Genomic DNA, 18,828 nt, shown 5'->3' on the forward strand with positions numbered 1-18,828 from the left:
TTGATTATTAACACTCGCATTATATGACCTACAGTACAGCTTTCATTTACATGATTTAAAGTGAAAAAAATAGAAATGTTTATTTGGATTATATCCCCTTTCTTCTTATACGAAGGATAAAAGAATCTTTTTTCCTGTTGGGTTAAATAAAAAGCTATTTGGAGCATATACTAAATTAGTTTACACTTAGAGTGAGCGTTTTAAAGGGCAAGCTTATGGGATTGAAACAATTGTATTGATTTAATAAAGTATCTAGCAGTTAGCAAGTTGGAATAATTGAATACATGGAAAATACATTTTTATTAGATGATATAACTTTTGGCAATGTATAATGAATAGCAATAAATGTATTTCATTTAGTTTTATTGCCACAAAAGGGGAAAGAAGCAACGGAGTTGGCAGAAAGAGTTACAGGAAAAAAATCACAAAAATAAAGGGAAAAGGAGGCTATGGTTAGTGAAGGTTGAAACCTCCAAGTTGAAGACGTAAAGTGCAACATCACACATCACAGCTCTCAGCGTGTTCACATTTGCAGTCGCACGTGCTCATTGTAAAATCCTGGGATGTTGGTGCTTCCCAGATACTTAGTTTCTTACAAACTGAGGGTTTATGGCAACGCTGTGTCAAGCAAGTCTTTCGGCACCTTTTTTCCAATGGCATTTGTTCATTTTGTGTCACTGTGTTACCTTTGGGTAATTCTAGCAATATTTCCAAATTTTCATTATTACATTTCTTACGGTGATCTGTGTTCAGTGATTACAGCTTGCTGAAAGCTCAGATGATGGTTAGCATTGTTTAGCATAATTAGGATATTTCATTGTTTTTTAAGGTAGAGTGCTACTGCACACTTAATAGACTGTAGTATAATGTAGACGTAACATTTATATACACTGGGAAGCCAAAAAAATCCATTTGACTGGCTTTATTGTGATGCTTGCTTTATTGCTGTAGTCTGGAAGTGAACCCACAGTCTCTCTGAGGTGTGCTTTTTCCTCCACATGGCCCAGCATCCTCACCTGAAGAGTTATACATCGGTTTTTCCTACCTTGTTCCCCTTCTCACCACTCTTGATCGTAGCTTGTTTATCCCAAAACTGTATACATTGCTTTGTTAAGTTTGTCTGCATTTGCCTTACCCGTACATCAAAGCAGGGATTGTATTTTTGGCATACTTGCCAAATTAAGCCGTGAGCAGAATCTGGTTACTGGCTCTGGTATTGACTCACAGTTTGTAATGTGTACGTGATACCCACTCGGAACCGGGTGCCAAACAACGCACCGCGATTTACAATAACCCTATGGATTGGTGGTGGTGTTCTCAGTTCGTAGAAGCTAAAGATGAGGCCCAGCGAGGTTATAGTGTCGGTCTTTGGTCAGTCTAGCTTAAGTGGAGGTGCTAGGGTTTGAACTCTGCTCTTTCTGTCTTCAAAGCCCTTGCTCTTTCCCTTACAAATAACTCCCTCTCTACCGTGGTAAGACATCTTTTTGCATACTTAAAAAAAGATGTGGGTCAAAGGATAGAAATTTGTTGCCTCTGGACCCATCTTCCACAAATGAACTTTCTAGGAGTTAAATCCATGTCCTGTCTCTAAAGCCCTGGGCTCAGATTATCATTCTTCTATAAGTAAAGCCATAGAAGTTATTGAAAGTATTTTTTCATTTATATTTAATGGTGGGGGGGTGAGATATAAAGGCTATTGGAACTTTTTCAGTCTGTATATTAATTGAAATCTGTTATCTATTCTTTATTTATAGTATAAAGATGCATTTATGAAAGCAAATCCTGGCTACAAATGGTGTCCTACCACAAACAAGCCTGTGAAATCCCCAACACCCACTGTCAATCCACGAAAGAAACCATGGGCCTTCCCATCTGACTCTTCAAGAGATTTGCCAAGCCCTAAGAAAGCAAAGACTGAAGAAATGCCTCAGCTAAATTTTGGAATGGCTGGTGAGTTTAGGCATTATTTCAATTATTCTTTTTAAGGACAAGGCAATACATTTAGATAGTATTTTTAAAAATTATATATATATATGTAATATATACATAGAGAGAAGCACAATTTATAACCAATGTGAAGCAATGCAAAGATATAGCATATCTGAAAGCTTTGAAACACAATACACATAGAGTGTATGTATATAATTAAAGGGAGTATGGACCAAGTAGTGGAGTCATTATACATATATGTGAATTTCTGACTTTGACGTTATGGAAAGGCAGACCACAATGTGGAGATTAAGAGCTCAGGGAATTTTATAATGTAACAAAGTAGCTTACAGAGACATACATAGTATTAAGCTATCCCAATAAGTATCTTTGTTATTGTGGGTACTTAAAAAGCCGTAAATATGTTGATCATCTGAGGATTTGAAACATCTAGGGCAAGAATATGAAAAGTTCCATCACAAGTCTGAGATGGATCTGACAGCTGTTTCTTGGAAGGAATTCCCATCCTACCCCCCCCACCCCCATTCCTGTATGAGCCAGGCAAATTAAAACTTCCAGATGGTCCCATTTGTTATGGGACCTTTAATACTCTTTGGGTGGTAAGGAATGCTAAAGCATTTATTACCGTGAAATAAAGTACTTGTATTCATTCTGCAAATGGCTCTGTCTTCCTGGCTATTGCAGTGCAGTAATCAAGAGAGAAGTTTTCCAGGATGAAATTGGGGGATTGGGCAGGGTGGAAGCTATGAAGTTGCTGTTGACCTTAATGGTTCCTATGTCACTTATTATAAACAGATTTTCTTCAAAATGAGAGCACTGAACCATTTGCAGTATGGAGAGCCTGGGAAAGGAAGTTGAGCAATATTATGATAACACTTTTTTTTTAATCCAGTTTTATTGAGAAATAATTGACCTACATTGTTGTATAAGTTTAAGACATACAGACTGATGGTTTGATTTACATACATTGTGAAATGATTACAATAGGTTCAGCTAACATCTATCTCCTCACATAGATACAATAAAAAGAAAAGAGAAAAAGGAAAAAAAAATTCTCCTTGTGATGAGAACTCTTAGAATTAACTTTCTTAACAACTTCCCTGTTTGTCATACAGCAGTGTCAGCTATAGGCATCATGTTCTACATTACATCCCTAGTACTTATTTATGCTGTAAGTAGAAGTTTGTGACCACCTTTCCTCCAGTTCTTCCTTCCTCTACCCTCTCTCTGCCTCTGATAAGCAGAAGTCTGGTTTCTTTTGTGTTTTCTTTTTTTTCCTTTTCTTTCTTTCTTTCTTTTTTTTTCTTTCTTTCTTTCTCTCTTTCTTTCTAACTTTCTTTCTTTCTTTTTTAATATTCCACATATAAGTAAGATAATATAGCATTTTTTTTTTTAAAGATTTTATTTATTTATGTGACAGAGAGACAGCCAGCGAGAGAGGGAACACAGCAGGGGGAGTGGGAGAGGAAGAAGCAGGCTCCTAGCAGAGAAGCCCGATGTGGGACTCGATCCCGGTACGCCGGGATCACGCCCTGAGCCGAAGGCAGACGCTTCAAAGACTACGCTACCCAGGCGCCCCAAGATAATATAGCATTTGTCTCTCTGACTTATTTGACTTAGCATAATGCCTTCAGGGTGCATCCATTTTGTCACAAATGGTAGGATTTCCCCATTTTTTATGGCTGAATAATATCTCACTCTGTGTGTGTGTGTGTGTGTGTGTGTGTGTGTGTGTAATCACATCTTCTTTATCCATTCATCCATCCATCAATGTTCACAGGTTGTTTCCATGCACACATGGAACATTTTCTAGGATAGACCATATGTTTAGGCCACAAAACAAGTCTTAGCAAATTGAAAAAGAATAAATCATACCAATTATCTTCTGACCACAATGGCATGAAACTAGAAATTAAAAACAAGAGGAAAACTGAAAAATTCAAAAACACATAAAAGTTAAACAGCATTCTCTAGGCCAACCAATGGATCAAAAAGAAATTAAGGGGGAAATAAAAGGTTTCTTGAAACAAGCAAATGGAAACCTAATATACCAGAATTTGTGGGATGCAGCAAAAGCAGTTCTAAGAGGGAAGTTCATAGCAACAAATGCCTACATTAATAAGCAAGGGAGATCACAAAGAAACAGCCTAACTCTCTGCCTTAAGGAACTAGAAAAAGAACAGACCTCCAGTTAGCAGAAGGGAAATAATAAAGATTCAATCAGAAATAAGTGAAATAGAGAACAGAAAAACAAGAGAAAAGGTTAACTATACTAAGAGTTGGCTCTTTGAAAAGATAAATAAAATCAACAAACTTTTAGCCAGACTAACCACAGAAAAAAGATTAAGGACCCAAATCAACACAATTATAAATGAAAAAGGAGACACTACAACTGATACCAGAAAAATATAAAGGATCATAAGAGGCTACTATGAATGACTGTATGCCAACAAACTGGAAAACCTAGGAGAAATTCTTAGAAACATGCAGCTTACTAACACCAAATCAGTAAGAAATAGGAAGTCTTGGTAGACCAATTATGAGTAAGGAGATTGAATTAGTAATTAGAAATTTCCCAATGAAGAAAAGCCCAGGACCAGATGGGTTAACTAGTAAATTTTACCAAACATTTAAAGAAGAGTTAACACTAGTTCTTCTCAAACTCTTCCAGAAATATCAAAGAAGATGGAACACTCCAAACTCATTTTACAAGGCCAGCATTATTCTAATATCAAAGCCAGAAAGGGACACTACTAGAAAAGAAAACTATAGGCCAATATCCCTGATGAATATAGATTCAAAAATTCTCAATAAAATACTAGCAGACTAAATTCAGCAGCACATTAAAAGGATCATTCACCGTGATCAAGTGGGATTTATCCTGGGGATTCAAGGATGGTTCAACATATATAAATAAATCAATGTGATACATCACATTAATAGAATAAAAAGAATCATCCTCTCAGTAGATGCAGAAAAAGCATTTGACAAAATCCAATATCCATTCGTGATAAACACTCTTAACAAATTAGGCACAAAAGAAACATACCTCAACAAGTCCACAGCTAATATCATACCTAATGGTGAGATGCTGAAAGGTTTTCCTTTTAATATCAGGAATAAGACAAGAGTGTCCACTCTCACCACTCTTAGGCATGATATTATAAGTCCTAGCTAGAGTAATTGGCAAGAAAAATAAATAAAAGAAACCAGAATTGAAAAAGAAGAAGTAAAATTATCTGTTTGCAGATGACATGACTTTATATTTGGAAAAGCCTATAGCTTAACCAAAAATCTATTGGATCTAATAAATGAATTCAGTAAAGTTGCAGGATACAAGATTAACATAGAAAAATCAGTAGCATTTCTATACACTAACAACAAATTTTCTGGAAAAGAACTAAGTCTATCCCATTTACAATGGCATCAAAATAAGACACTTAGTAATAAATTTAACGAAGGATGTAAAAGATCTTTGAAAACTACAGGACACTGATGAAAGAAATTAAAGAAGACACAAATAAATGGAAAGGTGTCCTGTGTTCATGGATTGGAAGAATTAATATTGTTAAAACAATATTACCAAAAGCCATCTATAGATTGGATGCAATCCCTATCAAGTTTCCAATGGTATTTTTAACAGAAGTAGAAAAAACACTCCTAAAATTTATATGGACCCGCAGAAGACCCCAAATAGCCAAAGGAATCCTGAGAAAGAAGAACAAAGCAGGTGGCCTCATAATTTCTGATTTTAAGCTATACTATAAAGCCATAGTCATTAAGACAATATGGTACTGTCATAAAAAACAGACAGATAGACCAATGGAACAGAATCAAGAGCCCATAAATAATCCCAAACATACACAATCAACCAGTATTTGACAAGGAAGCCAAGAATACTAAATGGAAAAAAGATCGTCTTTTCCAGAAATGGTGCTGGGGTAATTGGATATTCACATGTAAAAAATGAAACTGGACCCATATCTTAAACCATAAAAAATTGACATGAAGTGGATTAAAGACTTAACTGTGAAACCTGAGACCATGAAAATCCTAGAAGAAAACTTAGGAATAAAGCTTCTTGACATACATCTTGGTAATGGTCTTTATTGGATATGACACCTAAAGCACAAACAACAAAATAAAAAATGAACAAGTGAGAGACTACATTGCAAAGCTTCTATGTAGCAAAAGCAAGCATCAACAAAGTGAAAAGACAACCTACAGAATGCGGAAAAATATTTTCTAACCACATATCTGAGAAGTTAATATCCAAAAATCTATAAGGAACTCCAACACCCAAGTAAAAAGTAGGCAGAGGCTCTGAATAGACATTTCTCCAAAGATGTACAAAAGGCCCACCAGGTACACGAAAAGATGTTCAGCATTACTAGTCACTAGGAAAATGCAAATTAAAACCACGGTGATGTACTCCCTCATGCCTGTTAGAATGAACATTATCAGAAAGACAAGTGCTGGTGAGGATGTGGAGAAGAGGGAGCCCTTGTGCACTGTTGCTTGTAAATTGGTACAGCCACTAAGGGAACAGAGTATGGAGGGTCCTCAAAAAGTTAAAAACAGAACTCCGTAATTCAGTGTGTGATTTATAATGTAACAAAGTATGTGGTGTTGTCATATATGAATGCTAAGAAATGCAGTCTAACATAATGGCAGCATTCTGAGGAAATAAAGTATTCAGGTGATTGCTATGTAGGTGTCTATAGTAGAATTCTAGGTAAAGCTCCCCCCCCCCCCCAGTGATGCTCCCACATATCCCAGAAGAATCTTATCCTTGTTTAGCTGTCACTTTACAATTTTAGTTTCACCTTGCTTGCTAGCAGTCTTGGTGAGCTTTCTGGACTTCCCAAATTATATCAGTTGAAGTGTTCTATAATAAAACATTTTATCATTGGGACCATAAAAGAGTGTATGGATGATGGGCTGCCAACCAAATTCCTTCGATGACCATTTGTCTTCCATGCCTTTTTCTCCCGGTTCTAAATCAATATCAGTAGGTGTTTTCCATATAGTAGCTCTTCACAAACCAATAATAATTGTAGATAAACCTATGAAAGCTTTGAGAGCTATGAAAGATGTCTGTTTTTAGCACCATTTTTGACAGTTTATTAATCTACCTTTTGTACCTACAAATCGAAAGTTGGAGACCTAGACATCAACCAAGATAGGTCAGCTTTACAAAAACAATGTTCTGTAAAGTAAAATAAAGAAGGAAAACACCTTCAGTTCGTCTCATTATGTGAGGCTCTGTGACAGATGTCGGTAAATCCACGGTCAGTCAAGTCTTTTTTAAGCTAGTGTATAGAGGATAACATGTTCTGAAATTTCCAGTTGTGTCTCTTGCAGTGCAGTGAAAGCAGATGGATTTGCCTTTAATTAAAACATGGGGCTTAGCTGTTTGAATCTCGGGGATCCTCACAGGGCCTTCAGAGGACAGTGTAAGCTTTTCCTCAACATGGAATCTTTTGTTTTTCCGGCAGTACTTATCACATGTCATTTGGCTATTTTGAATAATCCCAAAGCAGTTAAATGTATGATTTCCAAGAAGAGAAAGTTGTGTAGAATTTAGTTTGGTACAGGTCCTCTTGGTAAAGAGAAAGCAAAGCATGCTATGTGCGTATTTTTGATGTTTCTAGATAAGGTTGTGTAAGTATAAATTAATGTGAAAGATGATGGTACCTTTTTGGTCTGTGTTTTACAGCAAACTTCTTGCAAAATCACATTGGTATATAGCAAATAAATTGTCATGTAAGCATGTTCCTATTCTACTTTAAAATTTGAACTAACACATTTTTATTTCTATTAGAAAGCAATCATCCAGTCCTCCTGATCTCTAGAATGACAGCAGCAAAAGTATTTAGCTATCCAAAGAACCAAATTAAAATTTTACTTCCTGCTAAATTCATTTCCCCCTCATTTTAATTTTAAATAGATTTAAGTGTCTATTTTAACAAACACAGTAGTTCTTAAACTTAACATTTAATTAAAGATGGAATTTTTAAGACAACAACAAAGAGCCTTGCTTCATCACAGCAGCCAGAGTTTCCGTGTATTCCATATGTAGCTTCTTCCTGTGGGGCTGCTTTCCAACACTGAGCTGTTTCTTGACCATCTGATCATTGGGTGACCTGCGTTCCCCTCTAATAACCTTTCCTTCCTTCCTCCCTCTTCCCTCCCTCCCTCTCTCTTTCTTCTTTTCTTTTCTTTACCTCTTCTCTGTCTCTTTCTTTCCCTCCCTCCTTTCTTTCTTTTTCTTTCTTTCTTTCTTTCTTTCTTTCTTTCTTTCTTTCTTTCTTTCTTTCTTTTCTTTCCTTCCTTCCTTCCTTCCTTCCTTCCTTCCTTCCTTCCGATTCTTTTTTCAATTTTTAAAAAAAATTTGACTGTATATAAGATGTGATCAGAGTGGCTTCATGAGTTAGGACAGCTCATGTCCAAAAATATACTTAAGGTCCTATCTTTAAGCAAAAAAGAGAAAAACTCTTCCATGTCTTCAGGCAACAGTATGCCTGATTCTCATTTTTAATTGAAGAGAGATTCCTAAAAATAAGAATGCATTTATGTAGGACCTATATGCGCGAGGACAGGCACTAAGTTAGGCATTGCCACATATGTGATTTCAACGCAGATCTGAAATTTAATTCGTTTAAGACAACCTTGAGGGATATAGGTTTCTTATTTTCTCTAATACTTGTTTAGTCATAACCCTGGGTCGTAGACCTACCACTTTGCTGTTTTTATTTTGTCTTTTTGTTTCTGTTGATTATTGAAGGAATGAAAACAAAGGCCTTCGGTAATATAAAAAGGATTCACTTTAAATCCGAAAAGTATTTCAAGGAAGCACCTGACTATACCCCTAAGATTGAAAATATCAAAAATACATCATTCTCTAATTTAAATTTGTTTTTGAAAGTTTTAAAGATTATTTGAGCAAAGCCCCCAAGATTTTGGAATGCTCATTTATAAAATTTCTCTCTGTTCTCTAGTTTCTCATATAGCCTGGTACTTTTTATCAGCCCTAATTTTACATGGCAGAAATAACAATTTGAGAATAACAAACTCAAGCTTCTTAGACATCAAGTGTAAGCACTCTTTTGTTTTAAAAAAAAAAAAAAAAAAAATCCGGGGCGCCTGGGTGGCACAGCGGTTAAGCGTCTGCCTTCGGCTCCGGGCGTGATCCCGGCGTTCTGGGATCGAGCCCCACATCAGGCTCCTCCGCTATGAGCCTGCTTCTTCCTCTCCCATTCCCCCTGCTTGTGTTTCCTCTCTCGCTGGCGGTCTCTATCTCTGTCGAATAAATAAATAAAATCTTTTAAAAAAATTTAAAAAATAAAAAAAAAATCCACTGAAACCCCCCATTTAGTAAGGCAAGAAGCATCAGATTAGGAGATAATTCATATTATAAACAGCTGTAGTATTGAAGAAAGGGTTATGTTGAAATGGTGGGACATAGGGGGATTTAAAAGGCTCACAAAAGTATGAGTACTTAAGTACATATATGCCAGATTATTGCTATATGAAGAGTTTTGAAAATTTTCTGTAACAAGTTATATACGGTTCTGTTGTTTCGAGTCTTTGTTAGTATTCTTTTTGACTCTGTGTGGATTATATGTACTTCATGCTTGTAAATTGATGATTTATTTGTTTTTGACTTTTAGATCCTACTCAAATGGGAGGCCTGAGCATGCTGCTTTTAGCTGGAGAACATGCTCTTGGAACACCAGAGGTAAGCCGGTCTCATTCCTGCCCACTCCGCTCATGCTGAGGCTTGAAAACACAGACATTTGGATTCTTTTCACGCTCTTAGTTCTGTAGTTTCACTGTTTACAGCTCATGAGCAAACTTGATCCTTTTTTTTTGGTCAAGATCTAGATGTGCTTTGTATTGTGCCTTGAGTGTAACCAAAGTGGTGTAAATAAACCCAAGAGGACACAAATTAAGAAGTCAGGTGCAGATTTTTGAGGTCTGTGAACCTAAGAGAAAGAAATGGAATGTACAGATAATTAGCGTCTGCTACAATTGTGTCATGGGTCCTCAGGGTGGGCCCTATGATTCATTCCCTCCATTCATAACATACCCTGCTTTCGTGATTTCTCACGCAGACTTGCTAGCGAAAAGTCGAGAATTTACCCGTCAGTCTTTCTGGTACCTGAATAAATCCAAACTCCTGTTTTTGAAACATGGCATTCCAACATTGTTTTATTCTTTAAAATGGAAAATGAAAAGGACCCAGGCTCTCATAACCTTGGTTTTATGATCTCTTATTTCCTTGTAGTTACTGGGCTGCTTTTACAACACATTTTAGGTATGGTTTTGATGGGCAGGTCCTTGCAATTAACCATGTATAGTTTGCATTTGTGGAATTTCTCTTTTCCAGTCTCATTTAACAGAGGCCAGACAAATTAACCTGCGGGTCATGTTATTTTACCACACTCAGGTACCTGAAATGGAGACTTTTCAGTCCCAACCAGAGTCGCTATTTATGGCCAAATAGCAGTCAGCTCAATTCATTGCATATATATATATATATATATTTTTTTTTTACTTTAAGAAGTTGAGTATGCCCTACAGAGTACAATTCACTCCTATTCAAATAGTGATTTTAGAAGATACCATGTAAGATATTTATATCACAGAGGCTATTATTATGTATAGTTTACATTTGGGATCCATAGTAGTTGACCATATAGTCAGTTTAACATAATTATTTTGATTCCATTTAGTTCAGTGTAGCAAAAGAATGTGTAAACAGGTATGCCGGTAGTTACTTACATTGCACTATTCTTTAGCTGAAAAAAATAAACATGTCACTTTGTACTTTTCCATACTTACTATTCAGCATGTTTTTACTTCCTAACACAATAGAATTCTCGGAAATCATTTCGCTAACACATGGCTGCCTAATAGCAATCAGATTGATTGTCACTTAGGTATAGAGTATCGCAAGCATGTTCCAAAAGGTGAATGTTGGAATAATAATGCACACTTGACCTTTGAACACAGTGTGACTCATGATTTCCAAGAATGTACTATATTGTGAAAGTCGGCATCATCTTTTCTAACAGATTATATTATAATGGTGTTTTCTTCCCAACTTCTGTCACCATTCTTTCTAACTTCCAGGAACACATGTAAATAAATAAACATCTATAGAACTTACAGATAGATGAAAGTGTTAGTCAAAGAAAAGACTGCCCCCCCCCCACCCTTTTTGCTTACAGTTTGCCTCCCGGGCTGTTTTCGGGGAGAAGTTCTCCCTTTTAAGAACAGCAGGTTTTTGCCACAAGTAATATAAACAATGGTCAACTTTTTATTTCTGAGGAAGGGGAACTGTTTTGAGAATTCTCAAGCTAAAGAAGTTTATAAAGGTAAATTACTTAAAGAAGGGAACCATGTAGAAGGAAATCTATGCTAGGGAAGAAGTTGCCAGCAGTTAGGTCTTTAAGAACCACTTCTAAGAATACATCTCTTTCTTTTTTACTTCCTACTTCTCATCTCAGAGGTGGTATATTTAGGTCATTATTGAAACTAATCTTGAGATACTGAAACAATAAAGCAGTGACTGTTGTACAAAATTAACCTGTGTCTAAATATGGTTCATTTTGAGAGTTTGTGTCATACATATCATCAGTAGACTTCATTTATCATCTGTTTTCTCTACAAAGTCTTATCTCATTCCAAATATGTGAACATGATTGTAGAATGTTAGGGGACTAGATACATAGGCAGATGATGAACATAAGACAAATGTGGTAAATATGCACTTACATTTTCCTAAGAAAATTATCAAGGTAATGAGATAAGAAGAGAGAGTTACAGAAATTTCATACTGCTGACATTTGGAACAATTACTGTGATGTCTGTTTATACTGTTAGGTAGGACCAATCAAATAAAATGACATTTTACAAAAATTCTGCCACAGAGAAAGTCTAATCATAATGGCTTTTTAAAATGCCATGACAGAATTCTTATTCTGAAATACTAGTCTTTGAGGGAGGAGATTTTCCTTTGTTCATTAACCTGAAACCTAACTACATAGAAAAAAATTCTCAGAAGTCTGTATTTTTAAATGTAGAAATATTAATATAGATAATAGTTGTTTTTTAAAAAAATAATTCTAGAAGGCATAGAGGCTTGCTGTAAATAATAAATTTTCAGATAAATAATATATCTGAATATCTTCTAATATCTAAAGTAATAAAATTCTAGATTAAAAGCTTCTTTGGCCTGTAATATTTCCTGGATCTACCTGACGTGCTCTTAAGACTTTTTAGAGAGAAATCATAGGTTCTTCAGCCTTATCAGTGGGAAAGTAATGGCAAAGAAAATGTTTGCGTTTTCTCTTTTACCTGAATCTTCTGATTAACTTTGAATTTGCCACAATAAGTTTGCAGCATTATTAGGTGGACATTCGTACATGCTACTGTTACTGAGGCAGGCTTAGTTTCAATTGTGCTTTTTTCTCTAATGAATAAAAGGGATGAAATTTGTATTTACAGTTTGGTTCTTTTATTTTTCACATGAATGATTAGCCCTGTATTTCCTTTATATCCAGAGTACATTGAAATGCATTAAGATTTTTAAAAATTGTTTGTCATTCATTTATGGATGAGGAAGCAAAATAGATAGATATATTAGCAGGACACACACACGCACACACGCCCCTGCTCACCCTGTGGCTCTGAGTTGGTCTTTGTTGAGACTTGGTGAAGTGTAGGCATGGAAGTCGCACTAGGAAATACCCTGTAATAATGAGGGAAACGGAATGTTACCAATGAACATGAGATTTTAGCAAACATATTTAAATCAGAAGCCAAATGGAAGTAGTTTAATCAATAAAATATGGTATAAGGATCAGCTGAAAATAGGCCTGCAGAGGGCTCTACAGAGGAGGTGAGAGGCAATTTGTTCAATATCAAAGTCACATTCCCATCAGACTCTGGGAAGAGCTAAAGAGAAGGCAGTTACCTAAAAAGAGGTAAGCACTTATATTTCATATCAGGGAGTTATCATCTAAGGATGAAAAGACAGTGAATAAGGCTTATAATAATTATTTGATCTAGAATTTGTAGAAGTGATTCCCCAAGACTAAAAATCGCCTATACTATTATATTTGTTACTTTAATGAAAATGCAAAGCTAAATAAAATTTAAGAAATAAAGGCAGGGAGTGCTGCATTTCAGAGAGTGTGAAGGGGACTGTTAGTCGACACATAGTGTAGAGAACAGCTTGGGTCAGTATTGTAAAGGACCACACTCAGTATCAGGACTGAGGCAGTGCCGGGAAGTCCTGACTGGAACAGAGGGAAAGATGGTTTGGGGGAGTAATAGGAAAGGTAATAAGTTAGGCAGAGTAATCATAGCTGACAAAAAGGTGTGAAGGCATCGATATCTATTTAGTTGTGACGGAAGGCAAACTTTCACATGTGCGGGAAATGTATTAGATGTTAGGTCTATGATTTTAGAATGCCTAGTTCTTTTGTTGGAACCAACAGATAGGACAATAAAGTTATGATCAAGCCACTTTTTTCTTTGCCTTCCATCCTGTAAAATGGAGCTAATAATATTACCCACTTGCCTCTAATTCCTAAGAGAATTCCTCTAATCTGTGGAGATTAGTTAAATAAAACCTGTAAGGCAATTTCACCACTCCTGAGAGCATTCTTGCAGGTACCTGGTATCATCACCCTGTGTTATTCTAGGCATTTCATACATAACTTGAAAGTTTAAATTCTGTCAGACATCAGTCCTACAGGATATCATGCGCGTTACTGGCAGTGCGTGCACACGCACACACACGGCTCCTTGTCCATCGGAAACTTGTAGGATGCAGTTGTAATTTATTCTCTATCACTAGGTGCTCAAGAAGGAGACAGTTTTTTAACCTGGTAGAAATTACTGTGTAGGAAGTATGACTTCAGCAGAGTAGCTGAGTTAGCATGAAAGTTCGTGGAGAAGATGCTAGCAAATGATTGTATACTTCCATTATTAAGGGGCTAGACAGGTCGTATGTAAGAATTGAACAGTTTGGGAACTGTGTGCCATCTTTTCACATATTCAGTCATATGACAAGTATTTAATGCTTACTGTGTGCCAGTCCTGTCAGGGAACAAATCCAGACACAAGTCTGGGTCCTCATGGAGCTGATGATGTAATAAAGTACAGGGTTTTATACAGAGCAAATTCTTCACATGATACTTCTGACTCCAAAGGAGATTTCACCGTCTGCCTGTTCAAAAGTAAAACAGCTCATGTATGCAAATTTCTATATGATTGAAATTTGAAAATATTAAATATATTTTGTTTCATGTTTGTAACATCAATCTCTCACCTCCTCCAGGGAGCCCTTCCTAATTGGTTGAGCCAAATTTGATTCCTCTTACTCCTGATCATTGCTTTTACTGTCAGTGTTAGGCATTATAGCGCTTGATTGTATTTAGTTGGAGGCTTTATTATAAACTCTATAATAAAAGTCTTTAATTTTTTTTTTCTCATTGTATGTAATGTACAAGTGTTGATTCATCCAGAAGACTTTAAGCAACTTGAAATCAGGAACAAATGATAGGAGTTAAACTGCAGGGCTCCTCACGTGCTTGTAGAGTAGTCACTGAACTCTCATTTATTGAGCACTTCCTTCATTCCTGGTATGGTTCTGAAATGCATTACCTAAGAGTAACTCCTGATCTCCACAACAACACTGTGGGTTAAGTCTTCCTTGCTTTTCAAGTAAATATTAAACTATTAAGTGAGGAAGTGGAAGCAGAGGAGGCTAAATAATCTGCTCAAAGTCGTGCAGCTCCAAGTGCAGAACTGGGATTTGAACCCAGGAGGACTAGCTTCAGTCTCTACGCGGTATTCAGGGGCCTTTGGGGTTCAGCCCCCCACCCACCTGACCCCAACTCCGACCACTTCTCCCTTCTCCCATGGCGCCCTGTGCTGGACCTTTACAGAACCATTTCGTGAATACTTTCTGGACCAGGTACTTTGCTAAGCACTCCCATGGATTATCTCATTTCATCTTCCAACAACCCCTTTGAGGTTGGTTTATTGTTATTATTATTTATTACTATCCCCATTTCATAAAGGGGAATAATCTCTCTAGGCTAAAGAGGTTACATAGCCTCTCCAGGGTCATAGTGTGACCCAAAGTCACAGGATTTACATCATCGGTCAGGCTTCCGGGCAACCGTAGGCTATTAGTAATTAAGGTTTTGTGGAGTCAAAAGTCACAGATGGAATTTTGACTACCGTTGGCTCTCTCAACCCTCGTGTTGTTCAAGGATCCAGTGTATTTGTTAAACGAATGAAGAATTATGTCCATATTTTAAACACTGAGTTTTAAGTTCACAAATATTACAGATTTCAATAAAGTTGAAAGTTTTCATGTGTCTTTATCATAATTTCTGACAGCAGTGAACTAGGGGAAATTATTTTCCCACCTGTTGGTACATTTGAGCTAGTTTGATATATACCTTTCTTAGGCTACTAATTCATCTATTTCACTGTGCTTGAATGCACTGAATTTCCCTCCCCCAACTCTTACCCCAGTCCCATCAAAGCTTTCATTCCCTTCTCACAGTTTTTTAACTTCTAAACATATCTCATGAGGAAATATACTGTATTTACATTTTACATTAAATAATCAATGGGCTTTTTGAGCTTTCTTCCTTTCTGGATGAAGTCACTGTTCACTGCCCATTTTGACGGAAACTATTGTCCAGCCCAGCCTCGTCCACATGTCAGCAGTGTGGGGGCTCAAGGCTCAGAGAATCCGGTCCTTTTACCCAGCTTGACTGACAGGTATCTATCCTTGCTGAGTCCCCAGGCCATGCCACTGCAGACAGTGATGAACTTGCATGGGCTCTTCAGTCTCCCAGAGGTGGTTGGAAGGGGTGATAGGGGAGGCGGGCCTCACGTGAGCCAGGATAGAAAGCGGAGGATGGAGAATGAGAGGATAGACAAGAAGGGTGGTGGTTGCTGCCGTGCTGTTCCTGAGAGCCTGTTTTCATACACCACTGCGTTCTGTCTCCACATTGCCCAGTGAAGAAGGAGGAGTGGCACGTGAGGAACCGGAGGCCGGACAGGGTTGTGATTTGTCTCAGCTGCTGTGGCAGTTACTTGTAGACGTGGCCTGGAGTCCCTTCTGGACTTCCACACTAGTGCTCTGCCACATGGCTTAGAATGATAGAACTTCACCCACGCCGCAGCAGGAGTGACCCCGGTAGCCCTGGGGGCCTGAGCAGAACCCTGGACTTTCTGTTCCTTTCAGCCAGATCCTGTGTACTCTCGTTTTGGGGAGCGTGCGATTCTGTGCGGTGTTACTTGGCTTTATGCTCCCCAGGGTAAAGCCCAGTGCTCAGTCTCCGCTGTGGCTCAGTCCTGGTGTCAGCTAGCCAAGCGCGGTGCGTCCGTCCTCGGCTTCTCTCAAACCTAATTTAGGTTTAATTAAGGGTGGCTTTATTTTAATCCTTAAAAACATTTTGAAGGACTAACTTGGATGTAATATGCTTACATTTAATTCACCTGTGTTTAAGCACAAGTCCATTTCAGAGCTTCATTTAACATCTCCTATTAAATGTAAATTAAATGATCACTCAGGTACTCTGTTAGAGAAGGATACTTGGCAAAAGCCGCCCAATTGTAGGAAAGACTGGGTCAAGCTGAACGAGGGAGAATCAGTTCACTGGCCTTTGGCATCACGAGGGATCTTTACTCCTGAACTCTGAAACCGAATCCTCTAGTCCCAAACTCTCTCCTCCCGTGGAAGACCACCGCCCGGCCCCCGCCCACCCTCCTCCCCACCATCCGGAAACCCTTTGAGTGAAAGGCTTTAACCAACCTTGGAAATCCTGGCCTTGTCCAGACCTTTTCCTTCAGCCCTGACATCCTTCCAGGCAATTACTGGGGCCTGGCAAATACCATCTCTGATTTAATTGGGGCCCCACATCTCAGCTGGTTTATTTTTTTAACCTTCTAATTGGTCTCCTGCCTCCAGTCACTTCCCAGCCAAGGTCATCCTGCACTCCACTGACAGAATTATCTAACTACCTATCTCTCATCATGCCGCTCCTCCGAGTGAAAACCTTGGCTGGCTCCCCATTGCCTTCAGCCTAATTTTCAAACTTTGTAACAGAGAATTCAAATTTCTCTCAGTTCGGTTCATCTCCCACTACACTCCCAGGCTTCTACTCTTCGTCCACACTGAGAAAGCCATTGTTTCTCAAGCACACAGGGTACCTGCTTCCATCCTTTTCCTCCTCCTGTTGCCACATCATTTCCACAATTCTGGTGTCTTCTCCTAGGTATATCTCAGATGTTACTGTCTTAACAACTTCAGCCTATCCCAGAAGGAGTGAAGGCTGCCTCTCTGTCCTCAGAGGCCTTACAATGCCACTGTGTTCTGCCACCATGCACTTATATCTTAACTGTGTAGCTGTCCCCTGCACTTGGATTATAAGCCACTTAAGGGCCAGACACATTCCCTTAATTATCATTTTATTCTCTAGCACATAATGCATACAAGTGGAATGAAAGCTTCTTAAAAACAGTGAGCAGTCTTTGTGGCTGGCGCATAGTAGGTTTTTATTGAATTTTGTTGAAGGAGTTGAGTATTAACAAATGTTTGCTATAGCAAGGGCAGAAATGTACGGTTCAGATAAAACCAATGCACTTACCCTTTTTGTTGACCTTATGTTTATCAGAATCCAGCTGTGTGGCTGCAGTCTTGCGCCTTGTGAGGTAGGAACAGGCTGGTGCTTTCCAAAGCACTTCTAGTGCATCTAACTGGTGTGATCTTGTTTTGTATCAGGAGGCTGGATCCCATTTCTGTATCTTCTGTTTGCATGATGTCATGTGTACTTGTGGAAAAAGATACTATGTTGTAATTCTTAATTATGCCGATAATTCTTCTTTCTTGGTTTTTGAGAATTATAACTAAATCAAAGGGAAGATTGGATTTAAGGGACATTAACAAAACTTGGCTTTTAAAAATCCCTTTAGCTGTTTCTTTCTTGGGCAGATAGCTACACCTAGTGGCTTTATGGATTATTTCAGAGACTCTAGGAACAGCTTTGGGGTTTTTTTTTCTCCTTTAACCTCTGCTTATAATTAATGAAGCGCTATCTTTGGCTCTTGTATATTCTGTTATATTTAGAAAGTAAGCTGGCCCTAGCATAGGAATGGAGATTGAGGAATTGATATTTCGCCATAAAAAGCATGCCCCGTATAATAAGTAATTCGGAGTGCTATAAATAGAAATAGCAAGGTGATAAGGTCTGGGACCCTCTGACTAATACTTCAATAGGAGCCTTGTGTGCAAAATACTTTCTACTTTTATGTGGGTATAATCCCAGATTTCTTTACCAAATGTGTGTATTTATCAGTATCTGCACAAATGTACACTCCTGCATCGGATGCCTTATTTGTCAAGCACACAAGAATGAATTTCTACATACATTCATTTTCCATGTCATTGAGCTATATTTACATTTTGAGATTTTTGATGGAAATATGCCTAACATGTATCACACGCATTTCTGCCTTTTAATAAAGGCTATATTTTATAATTATCCTTATCTTGACAACTTAGAACCATAGTTATAAATATTAATTACTGCCATGAACTGAAGCCTTCAGGAGACACTTCGCGACTCTTGGCTCTACTTTAATTTCTTTTAGACAGACTACAGTGCTTTATAAAACATTTGTGTCTGTCCTTTACAGTTTTTCTGTCTTCTCCCCGCTTTTGCTGCTGGTATTGTTGGGGTTTTTTTGCAACCCTCTCTCTGTTCCCACTCAGGGCCCCTTCTGATTTGCAGCTTCTGATTCAGAGAGACAGGTAACCACTGAGCTTAGTAGGAACCC

The 18,828-nt window shown here is 37.8% G+C and overlaps 1 protein-coding gene across 11 annotated transcripts in view; it reads left to right on the forward strand.

The window, feature by feature from the left end:
• BBX (BBX high mobility group box domain containing) overlaps nucleotides 1-18,828 on the forward strand; it is a 265,993-nt gene that overhangs the window by 180,708 nt on the left and 66,457 nt on the right. For all 11 annotated transcript variants that reach the window (XM_040621187.1, XM_040621192.1, XM_040621196.1 and 8 more), the window contains 2 exons: nucleotides 1,755-1,950; nucleotides 9,624-9,691. In XM_040621187.1, the coding sequence (XP_040477121.1) occupies nucleotides 1,755-1,950; nucleotides 9,624-9,691 (264 nt within the window). The remainder of the gene's footprint in view (nucleotides 1-1,754; nucleotides 1,951-9,623; nucleotides 9,692-18,828) is intronic.

This window comes from Ursus maritimus, unplaced genomic scaffold (genome assembly GCF_017311325.1).
Source record: "Ursus maritimus isolate PB19 unplaced genomic scaffold, ASM1731132v1 scaffold_4, whole genome shotgun sequence".
NCBI classification, from domain to species: domain Eukaryota; kingdom Metazoa; phylum Chordata; class Mammalia; order Carnivora; family Ursidae; genus Ursus; species Ursus maritimus.